This window comes from Seriola dumerili, unplaced genomic scaffold, assembly GCF_002260705.1.
Source record: "Seriola dumerili isolate Sdu_G_001 unplaced genomic scaffold, Sdu_1.0 BDQW01000306.1, whole genome shotgun sequence".
Taxonomy (NCBI): Eukaryota; Metazoa; Chordata; class Actinopteri; order Carangiformes; family Carangidae; genus Seriola; species Seriola dumerili.
In genome coordinates, this window is record NW_019174561.1 from 168,368 (window position 1) to 180,649 (window position 12,282).

The 12,282-nt window shown below is 44.0% G+C and overlaps 1 protein-coding gene across 1 annotated transcript in view; it reads right to left on the reverse strand.

Moving 5' to 3' along the window:
- LOC111231574 (R-spondin-2-like) overlaps nt 1–12,056 on the reverse strand; it is an 18,635-nt gene extending 6,579 nt beyond the window's left edge. The window contains exons 1-4 of the mRNA XM_022758720.1: nt 11,972–12,056; nt 5,515–5,703; nt 4,092–4,229; nt 258–455 (exon numbers count right to left, since the gene is read on the reverse strand). Coding sequence (XP_022614441.1) covers nt 258–455; nt 4,092–4,229; nt 5,515–5,703; nt 11,972–12,056 — 610 coding nt within the window. The remainder of the gene's footprint in view (nt 1–257; nt 456–4,091; nt 4,230–5,514; nt 5,704–11,971) is intronic.
- Between the last annotated feature and the right edge of the window lie 226 nt (nt 12,057–12,282).

The following is a 12,282-nucleotide window of genomic DNA, read 5'->3' on the forward strand; positions in this document are numbered from 1 at the left end:
GGGGGGGTGTGAGGGGGTGGGGGCTGTTAACATCAGCCTCTAATTGGTAATTAGAAGTAGCACATGTTGGTTTATGGGGTCCTCTCCTACTTGGCATTATAAATTGCACAAGCGTGTCAACACAGCAAATAACACGAGACCAAACAATGCTGGGAATCCACAGATGTTGGCACGACGAGGAACAACTCCACTGAATAGAAGCAGAAACTTTGTTTGTGGCTGATTTTAAAATTCAGATATAACAGCAGTCTCCTCACCTGTGGGACACTTCTTCCTCATCCTGCACCTCTGCGTCTCGCTGTGGGACGGGCAAAGCAACGCCGCCTTCTCCTCAGGCGTCCTGCTGCCGCCCCGGGTCCTGGTCTGCTTGCCCCACCTGAAGCCGCAGGTGACGCCGTCGCGGAGGCAGGAGCTCCACTCGCTCCACTCTGCCGCCGGAGCCAAGAGACAGTCCTCTGAGAGAGAGGGAGGGAGGGGAGGATTAGAGAGAGGAGATACGAGCCGATTGAAGATATCACAAACAAAAACTCAGGTTTTTTTCATTGTATTTTACAAAAGCAGATCATGAAAGAGAAACCAATGTTGGAGGAATTTGAATCTGCAGAAGCCAAAGTGCCTGATCAGGTTCAGATGTGGTGGATCCAGGAACCTTCAGGTGTTCTTGAAGATGATCAGAGAGAGAGAGAGGGAAAGTTCCTCTGGCTCGTTTAAAGAGGTGGAAAGAAATGTATTTAATATGTTGAAATAAATAAATACTATTGATGCACATCTTTTCTTTCCTTCTTTTTAAATATAAATAATGTCTCCTTCTAAATTTTGTTTTCCACACACAGAGGAGAGAAATGCACAGACTGAGATAATCAAGATAAAAGGACCCATGTAATGGGTAATGTAATAAATGTAATAAATGTAATATAAGACATATATGTCTTTATATCAAGAGTGATGTTGCCATATAACATCTATAAAATATCCATAGTAAAATTCAGGTTCATGAAAACAACATGCTTATTAAAATTCTATATGTTTATAAATGATTTCTTATTAATTTTGCATTAATTTTAAACATACGTGTCTGTCTTTTATTTTTACATTTATAATATCAACCTATATCGACCAGTTTTGGGATGGAGATATATTTACATACCATATGTCTACAATATAAGCAGCATGTTTCTATTAGCTAGACATATATGTCAAAATATGAAATTGTAAAAAATGTGAATATATTATATTCATAGGGTATGTATACATGATTTAACTTCATATGTACGTATATTTCATATAAGGAAATTCAAGACATGTACATATATTACATTTGCGTGTGAGGAAGCAAGCAGTATTTTTATATATATATAGCACATTTCCCACACAGAAATATAATATATGACATAAATGTCTCTATATCAAGAGTGATGTCACCTATAAGAAGATGTATTATTATCACATGTATCTCTGGATATATGAAGATATACGTTCATAACATAAATTAAATGGAAAGTAAAATTTGTATATGTATATATATTAAAATATCTATGTAACGCATATGCTCACGGCATTAATGTTTATTAAATAAATAAATACAGAAATGTATGTATTTGTATATATAGATATTTATGTCAATATATGAAATTGTTCCAATTTCTAACAAGTTTTTATATATAATTTTGTACATATATTTACATTAAAATTAAAATGTATATTTCATATATAGAAATTCAATATATGTACATATATATATATTGAATTTGCATATGGGTTAATCCCAGGTGGGAGCAACTATGTGGATAAAAGAAAATAAAACATGAGACACAAATTAAAACAAACATAAATGAAACGTATGAATTAAAAACCATTAATTAAGACCAACAACCGATCAGTAAAATAAAAAAGTATATAAATTAAGACAATAAAACAATAGATAAACAATAAATTCCAGCCATAAGCAGTGGAGTGGTAATAATATATTGAGACAAATGTTTTCTTCAGGCCCCTGGCAACCACATCTCCAGGATCTCAGATGAGTTCCAGCTGAAGCATTAACACACGGGACATTACACTCGTGGCGACCGGTCGCTGATGAGTGATGTCACCCACAAAATCAAAGTCACCACAAGTTTTTTTTTTTTTTTTTCCAACACAGTCCACGGCGGAAAAAAACCTGCAGCCTCGTCCAGGATTAGAAAAATATTTCTCGGTAATCATCATTATCGTCGTCGAACAGATTTCCGGCGACTCTTTTCTCTCGAGTGGCTTGAGGTGTGTACCGACGTGAAACCTGAAAACCAGATGTGGTCGACCACGCCAGGATACAACGGTAGCTGCAGATGGTGCAGGTGGACGGCAGAAGGGAAGGGAGGGGAGGGGAGGGGGAGGGGAATGATTAGTGAGCCTGACAATATATCTCACTTACTTAGAAAGGAGGGATGAAACACAACGCGACGTGGAGATGAATCGTAAATCTTTTTAAGTTTTAATGTGAATCAGGTGTTAAACTGAAAGGTTTTGGCTCCACGATGTGAAAAGATTCACCTGAACAATGAATGAAGAGAAAGAAACGGGGGAAGACGAACGATCACAGAACCAGATGAAGGAGCTCTCGGAGGGAAAATGTTAAAATGAATGGATGTGTCATTAAGCCATCAGTGGCGTTTAACGAGATAAAAACCTTTTTAAAACATCACTTCCTCGAGAGGAGTGATTCGATCCATGTGAAAGTGTTACTCGAATCACTTCAACATTTGTTCTCTTGTTTTATGGTCTTTCCTGAATCAGAGTATTCCCCCCCCCCGCCCACAAGCAGATGCCATCTATTAATAGTCACATTATTTCACTAAAATCATCTTGATGTAAGATAAAAAAAAACGAAAAAAACAACCCAGAACGAATGAAACACTCGACCGTCCACACGTGAAATACGGCAGAGAAGAAGACACGGAGCCAGAGGGACAGATGAAAGAAGAAGAACACGTCTGCTGTTGATTAAAAACCTCTTAGATTCGCTGCACTGCTGCATCCACTGCAGAGCTGCAGACCGACTGTACGTTTTATGGCCGGCTAAGGGTCAGAGCGGGTTTTCTTCACTCGCTTCACGACTGACGGGAACTGGAGACAGCAATTAAAACGGGATACAGGTCGCAAAAGGTTACACAGGGGTGTTAAACGTGCGGCGCTCTCATCCTGAGGTGGGCGGAGAGTGAGGTTTAAACATGGTCAGTGACCTCATCACGTGACGGACGAACCTTACTTTGGTTTCTGCGCACGTTTAAGATGCATCCGCACACACAGTTTCTGTCGCGTGTTCTCAGAACCGGGACAAAGGGCGTGTAAAGGTTTCTGAAACCAGGATACAAAACCAAAAACCCGATCACGACCAGGACACTGGTGTGGATGTAATGACGCAGAGTGACGTGTCAGCGCGCTGTTCGAGGGCGTCGCTGAGGACAGAGCAAATATAAGAGTTTTCCAAACTTGTAGCGGGACACGTCAGAACGAAGCGGGAAGCTCCAGCTGTGTTTAGAGTCAATCTATAAGATGCATCTTTCCTGCGCTGAGAAACAAGTGTTAGCAGAGAGGCTTCAGGTAAGTGAAGGAGCTCCGTTTCCACAGCAACCAGGTTTCAGGTCTACTTTCTGTTTCCTTTCCATGCCCGGCTGGATGCCTCGTTATTCGACTGCATATTAGCCATGTGGGTGTTCTTCACAGCACGCAGCTTCACAAAAACACAGACTGTCAACAACAGGATTCTGAAGCTCAGAGTGAGCTGCTCCACCGTCGCCATCTTGGCAGCGCCTGACTCCGCCCCCTAACTCCCAGCTAATCCAAAAATGGTAAACGAGGAGGGGCCTGTGTGGAGCTGAGACTTCAGGGCATGAATGTTTGTATCAAGCATACACTCACCCACCTGTCACTCAAAGAGGCCACGCCCTCAATCCTCCATAACTTTAGTCCTTAATAAAATGTAAACAGGTGAGTTATATAAACAGGTGTCATGAAGGAGGAAATTAGGGGGACTGACTCACTGTTGGAGCCAGACTCTAGTGGTCGTTAGAGGAACTGCATGTGTTGTGATTGTAATGTGTCTCACTCACCCAGGCAGTCTGTGTTGTGGGGGAGGGTTCCCTCTGGGCAGCTGGTCAGACACTTGCCTTTGTACAGGTGAAAGCCGGGTTTACACTTGGTGCAGAAGTCGCGGCTGAAACAGTGCTCGCAGTCCACGGAGCGGCACTCTGAGGGGAGGGGGAGACGAGTCGTCAACAAACAACCAGTCAGGAAGAAACTGTCTCCTGTTCACATTGTCAACACCTGAGTTTACACTTCAGTCATGCAGGTGAGATGCAGGTTAACTCTAGTATTTTTACTTGAGTAAAAACAAAAGTGACAAGATGAAGCTTTGATAAAGTGTGTGAGAACACAACTGATGAAAAGAGTCGAAACAGCAGCTGCAGCAGAGAGGAAGCAGCCAACTGGCTCGATCACGCCTGGCGTCCCGAACCAAACCCACCTACGGCGTTGCACGACCTACAGGTGCATGCTGGGTGGGGCCTTCATCTATGACTGAGAACGAGCAGAGAAACTGGAGGTAGGATCCACACACTCCACACCTCCACAAGCTGAACCAACAACTCTCAGCACTGTTGTATTAGACTGCATTAGCTTTAGCTAGGTGTTCCTAATAAACTGGCATATATAGGCTATGCAATGAAATACCAATGCATACACACCTGGCAGACTAAATTCTTTCTTCTTTAATTGTCTGTTGTTATCACCATATATTTTCCCCCTCCTCTTCCCTCTTAACGCAGATCTTAGTAACTTTACTCCGGTCCTCTCTCCACCTCTGCAGACGACCTGCAGTGTTCTGTCCTGGAGGCATGGAGGACGCGTCTCGTGTGACTGTGTTTACCCGAGCCTCCAGACTTCCACTCCAGTCATCACCGCACATTGTTTTGTGTTTCTCAAATATAAGGAGTGTAAACGATGCCAATCTGGCACAAAGCGACGCCGCGCGCTGATTGCATTTTGAGCTCCACTGACTGTTTTCCAGGAAGTTCAAAATCCCTCCTTCATGTCATCTCAAAAAGCTTTTTATATGATTATGTATACTGAATTTGTGGTTTCAGGGGGGTTTCAGCCAGTCGGGATGGTTCCTATCTTTGCTCTCACTGTGTTTGTCTAAGGTCAGACCAGGACGTGCTTTAGTTATCGGCGCTGCTCTCTGTCAGGTAGACGGGTGCCAGCAGCGGTGGGAGAGAAGAAACTGTTTCTGAGGGCGTCTTGGCTTCTCTTTAGTCGAGTAAATTTCTCACTGAATGAGACAAAAACTCGGCACTACGGTGAAGTTTTCTTTTATTGGGACAGTATGTGTCTGGGATGAATTAAGCAAGGTGCATCTCAGTAAATATGTAAACTCTGTGTATGTGGGTATTTACGCCTCGAGACGAATGAGTCACGTGCGAGCGATGTGAGTGAGGTGTCGGTCAGACAAAGATCTCTGCAGGTGAACCGACGTACTCATGCAGCGGTTGATGTCCTTCCCTCTCTGTCCGTAGTGTCCGGCGGGGCAGGCGTGGAGACATGTCCCATGGTGAGACATCCCCTCCCTCTGCAGGAACAGGAAGAGTCGCTCGGGGCAACGCACGCAGCCGTTGTCGCGGGAACACTCCAGACAGCCCCGACAGTCCTCTGATGTCTCTCTGTGAGCTGCAGAAGAAAACAGAGGCGGGGGATTAGGACAGGAGAGAGCGGAGAGGGGGAGGGGAGGGGGGAAGGAAAGGAGACATCACAAATCCTCGTGGTACCAGGAGAATTTTTCACTGAGCTCCTGAAATCCAGAGCTGGAGATGCTGCTGGCAGTAAAGCTTTTAACACGAGAACAGACTGAACACTCAGCACGATCCAATCTAATCAAACCGACGTCATTTCAGATTGTGAGAGTGCGAGAGCAGGTTAAACATCATTCAAAAGGTGTTAACATGGAATTAAAACCGCTCCATCCAGAGGCGTTCCCAGGCCAGATGAGATATATAATCCCTCCAGTGTGTTCTGGAGGGAACACACACACACACACACACACCCCCGGGGGGGTCTACTACCCGTTGGAGGAGCCCAGAAGACCCCCACCTTAATCAGATGCCTGCACCGCCTCGACTGGCTCTACTACATGAACCCACCCCCCACTGTAGGACCCCCACCTGCAGAGAAAGGCATCTGGTTGGGGTGTAATTATATTATATGAGGTGTAATTATTTTATTTCATGCATTTTCTCGCCTCTTGTTGTGATTCAGTTTATCGGATTCTGCCGTTCTGGAACGTGGAGCCTCTAATGTGTTCTCCATATTACATCACAACACTTAAAACATGCTGACAAGAGGCTTAATGGAAACAACAACATGTGGGGGCTCTGCCTTGTTAGAGAATCACAACACAACCCTCAAATTTATTTAACTATTGCTTATTTACATTTTGGAAGAGCTCCTTTTTTAACAAGATAAAGGCCGTGCATGTAAGTTTCAAACTTATACTTTCTTTGTCAAATAAGTGACACCTTCTTGTTCGGCACCATGTCTCATTTAACCGTCTGTCAAAACGAGATGTAAAAGACAAGTCGTGCCAGCAGGATTCACAGTTTGCGGAGCCGTCTGCATCCGTCTGTTGTGGGTCTGCTGGTCCCGAATCTTGTTGTGTGTCAGCATGTGTGTTTGTGTTCCAAGAATTGATGATTTATCATCTGATTAAACACACTGAGGTGATTAGTCCAGCGAGATCTCATGTGTCTCTGCAGCATGACGGGCTGACGTCTAAGCCGGAGTAAGTCTTATTATATTATAACAGCCAGCGGAGATGTCTGCTCCCAGATACACACAAGACAGGAATGCTTCCAATCCGACGGGGATAAGGAGGGATACGGAAAAGACGGGCGAGGTTCGGATGGAAAGACGGATAAAATGAAGTAAAGAGGGATGGAAAGACGGAGAGGAGGTGAAGGACGGGCAGCGAGGGTGTGCGTGAGTCTGAACCATCGCAGAGTCTGATCCTCACAAAGAACCTGTGGCTGACTGCCGGCGTCCCTGTTGATTGAGTGTGTGTGTGTGTGTGTGTGTGTGTGTGAGCAGAGGTTTTTTTATGCTCCAAAAATGCATTGCATGTAACCAGGTCACCAACAGAGGTTGTTAAAGGTCACAGTTCGTGCACCTACGTGGAATGAAGAATGACTTTTTAACCTCATAAGCTGATTATTGTCACACTTCCTGGGAAGGACAGTAAGACCCAGCTGATGACTGCGACGTGCTTTGTGAACTGAAACACTGAGGCGAGTTTACCTGCTGCAGCTCAGCTCAACCTGAGCTCGTCCACAGCTGATTCTCAACCCCTGAAACTTCCACTTTAGCTCGACTCTAAACTGTAGCTAAGCTAAACAAATACCAGGGGACGCAACAGCAGCCGGACACTTCTAGACTTAGAACCGAACCCCTGCGTCGTTTTTTCCCTCCTCGCTACGATTCGTTTGTGCAGGTGTGAAAACAGGAATCCAATCCAGGAAACTCTGGAGCAGTTTGAGCTCGACTTTACTTTCCTGCTCCAGACAATCCGACCAATCAGAGTCGGATTAACCAGTTAGGTTAACCCTAACCCTAACCCTAACCCTTCGTCTTTATTCAAAAGATGAAGACAAAAATATTGGGTCAAGAAATCAAGAAGACGGGTTTCTCCTGTTAGTCTGCACTTTGCAAAGCTGCATAGTTCAGGAAACACTTCGTCGCACTTCCTGATAATCAAGAGTGGAGAGGGAAAGACTGAGTGAAGAGTTAAAGAGGAAGACCAGAGCAGATTTCCTCAGAACAACCCAGAGACCCTCACTGAGCTGTGGGACCTTACTTCGAAGTCTCGACCTATTGTCTGAAAAACAGTTCTCTACACATGTGCTATCGATCTGCAGGCTTAGGGGACTTTCGGAGGAGCGGCAGGTTTAGGTAGCGTAAAACACTGACCTTTGGCCTTGCATGGGATTGCACGGGGTTTTTAACCAGCACCAGGTGCAACAAGCTCTGTTGGGGTTTCAGGGAAACATGCTAGTGAGTGAAAAGGGACTTCCACCCTAAAACTGGATTTACATGGTAACAAATGGTAAGAAAGGTGAGAAAAATTATATATAAGCAATAAAGTCTGATGATAAAATGTTTTCTAATGGTTTGATGGATATGACTCCAAGGTGTTAAGAGTAAAACAACTAAAGAAAAATTTGATTTTCCCAAGAAAAATGATCCGAAAACAACATCAAAAATCATATTACAGCTCCTCCAACACATCTTTACTCAACACATCTTAATTAATCTTAATTAATCTTTATAAATCTCATCAGATCAGACAGAAAACTTTATCTCAGATGAGTTCAGGTGTAGAAAACAGTAAGATTTCTGTTTTTAGGGTGTGTGTGTGTTTTTCCAGTAATACACATCAGCCACGGCTTCAGTAGATGGAGCCAAAATACCCATGATGCACCATAATGTGTACATTAACAAGAAAAACGTGCCGGGTGGGGGTGACGTGTTAAAACAACACAAGCTGTGCGGTCAGTAATGGCCCATGTGGACGTCCAAATAATTGATAGCAGTCGGGTTTAACACATTTTTCACCACGTGACTCCTGGAGGTCGGAGCGGCGTGCGATACGTCTTCATGTTCACTCTGCAGGTGATGATCCTCGCCGGTCGTGTTCAGAGTAATAATAAGGACTATAGCGGTCCAGGTCTGGAGGCCCGGTGGTGAAGGCTCATATATAACCTTAAATTCTCTGGTTCACGTATTGCTGGATGTCACGCTCTCCGCCTCCTCTCTCCTCGTGTGTCAGGACGTAAAACTCACTGCACGCCTGTTCAGACACTTCCCTCTGCAGGATCAGGTGTTTTCATTGGCCTGTGATCACATGACGTGGTCACATCACTGGTCAACATTACGACGAGACGTTATTATGATGCCGTGTTTTCCTTCCTGGTACAGACTGTGAGACCTGAACTTCTGTATCAGCTGATACCAAGTATTGATCCGATCCTGATATGTAAACCCTCTGAAACGACCAATAGGAGCGTCTCCAGAAATAGCGGCAGGCGAATCGGACCTCGGTTGTCATGGTTACAGTAATAAACACGCAGACTGTGCCGATTGCGGCGTACATACTCTTGTTACCGTGGTTACTATAATTACAGTCACGGCTTGGTTAGGTCCAGGAAAATCGACATTAGACGATCTCTGTCGTCATGGTTACAATATAAACAGCTGTTTTCACACAGGAATCGAACACACCGCTCTCCTGTGTCGCATTCATCCATCCACCGCTTCCTCCTCCTGACCTGGACTCTGTCTCTCTTTACACTGCGTCACCGACACTTTTCCCCTTTCGCTCCCGTCATCATTACTACGACCACTAGATGTCGCCTAGCAACAAAACGTAACTATGATGTCATAACAAGCTGCCGCACAGACGGCCGTATATAAATATGGTGGTAAATAATGGTGGGAATTTCCAGTTGCCAAATTGTTTGACACATTGCTAACAGCTATTTACCAGAAATCGTTTCTTCTTTGCTGCTCTAAAACAGTAGTTTACAGGTCGACCTGATGGCCGAGTGAGCAGCAGGTCTCCGGTTTGACTCTCTCTCCCTGTATTTCCTGTCCATCTAAACTTTCCTCGTCAAATAAAGGCGTAAAAATGCTGGGAGAAAAAAACAGCTTGAACAGGAAGTTGTGCTGTGCGGCCACTGGAAACTACTGTTTTAGAGCGCAGAAGAAGAATTAATTAAGAATTAATGCATTACACAGCATCAAAGTGGATCATAGACTCTGACATAGATACCGGATCCAGTATTTTAGGCAGAATCAGAGGAATTTTTGATACGAGCTTCAGTGTCTGAAACAACTCTGATCAAATATAGAATCAAACATAACAACTATAACATTATAGTTTGAGAGGCATGAATTCCTTTAACTCTTCGGTTTAAACGTCCTGCCCTGAAACAGCAAGATACCGACAATAACCAGTGATAATTGATTATTAATTGGCACAATGTGACTTGTGTATTCTAGCGTAACGTGGATTAGTCTGTCACATGTCAGAGCAGCAGACTGACCGTGAAGCTCTTCACCTCATGGTTTGATCAGTGGCTCTGAATCCTCCTTTTAAAACAGTCGCAGGCACTGAACATGACCTCCAGTAACCTCACAGAAACACAGATGGACACTAATGGACACGATAATGGCTTCAACCTCCCGACTTCAACTTTCCCGCTCCGAAACACTTTTCACTCGCACGTGTGTGTGTGTGTGTGTGTGTGTGTGTGTGTTTTAACAGCTAAATGAACCAAGTCCAGATGTGACAGAGGGTGAAAGGGTGGGAGAGGTGGGGAAGTGGAGGTGGGAGGGTGGGGGTGAGGGGCGAGGCAGGAGTAAAGGGTAAATAAAGGAGAGGGGGGGAGAGAGAGAGAATAAAACAACATAAATCTGTTTGGTGTGAAGTGATGAAGTCTGACAGCGGGTCAACCTGCCGAGCCTCAACCAGAATCTGACCCTTCAAATCTAAAACCACAATCTAACTTCGAGCTCAGCATCAAACGTCTCAATCCAACTTTCAATACGTCTTTTTTTATTTATAACTTTATACAACTTTGTATATTTTATATATTCTTTCATGTAGTATGACTCATAAAGGTTATGGACTTTTACTTTTTAATTTGAATTCACAGCAGCAGCCGCCCGGTTCTTCATGACAGATTATTAATATTAGATTATCGATTACAACTGAACCTCGCAGGTTTTTGCAACACGTTTGTGTTTTTGTGCAACACCTGCACACGTTTACTGCACTGGCACCTCTTGCTTTTTAAAAAGCGCATCATGTGTTTTCTTCTTCTTTGGTATTCGTCAGTCTGGCTTCGGTAAACATATTTGAAACTGCACAATCTTGCTGTCACAAGCTATTAGCTGGAATGAGAGTCAGTGACACCTGATGGCTTCACGCAGCCCCTCTCGTCATTATCCTAACGCGTCACCTCTGGTGGTGGGGGGGGGGGACGTCGGAAGCCGAGATGACGGTGTAATTGAGACCGGATCTCCCTCTATTAGTCACAGGTTGCTGAGGAAATGCCAGGCGCCGGCGAGCGTCAGGGTCACCTGGACGTCAGGGGGTTTCACAAAGGTTTTTATAAAGAGTCTTTAGCCACAAATCTGGATCTGGATCTGAGAAGAGTTTCTCAGCTCACAAGGAGCGACGTGACGTTTTAGCCACTGACGACACACGAAAACATACAAATATAAAATGTGATTAAGGTTCTGATGAAGATCCACATTCAACATGTTTCGCAGCGTGATGTTAAAGTATTACATTTGTGGATTTGGAGCGGCGGAGGAGAAATCTGTCAGGAGATGTACAACATCACCCGTTTAATATCTGCAGCAGCCGCTGTTAAAACAAAGCACCGGACCTCCTCCTGTTCATCTCTAATATCTTCATTTTTAAATCATCTAATAAAAAGACATAAAGTGAAGAGATATCCTGCAGTGATTCACTTTTATTATCAAACAGCAGCACTATGTGGTACAGGATACAGTTGTAGTAAATTCTGTAAATGTTGCAGCTCTTTTTTAACGTAATAAAAAACTTTATATAAAAGTTACGCCGTGTCTTTAATGTTTAAATTAAAGTTTGAAGTTATTTGTGATATTTTCTTCGAGTAAAAGTGATGAATCAGTCCAGGATATCCATTTGATATTTATCATTTCTGCATGTTTTCATTTAGTCTGATCCACTGAATCAGTTCCTGATCTGCTGTCACACATCATGCTGAATATCTCATGAACCACTAAGAAACTGCAGAGAATTTACAACAACAACAAAAAAAGCAGAAATGATCATCTTAAAGGTGCAAAACCTCCCCATCCCAAAAATATTAAAAATCTCTGCATGCTGCGTACTCACCACTTTGCTTCTGCATGACACCAGATCCCATCCTGATCACCTCACACAGAAAGGATATCACAATGGCAAAGAGTCGCAAATGCATCTGGGCAGCTGGCAAGCGCCCGCTTCAGCGCCAGGCTGCGGACATCTGCAGGGACTCCAGGGGTGTCAGGATGAAGACTTAGTTCCACAGCGAGGGGACAGAGACAAGGAGGGAAAAAGGGCAAAGACAGGGGAGCTGCTGCTGGTGGTGGTAGTGGTGGTGGTGGTGGGTATAAAAGCTGAAGGGATGGATGGAGATGAAGTGGAGAAGATAATCTCACAGGCCC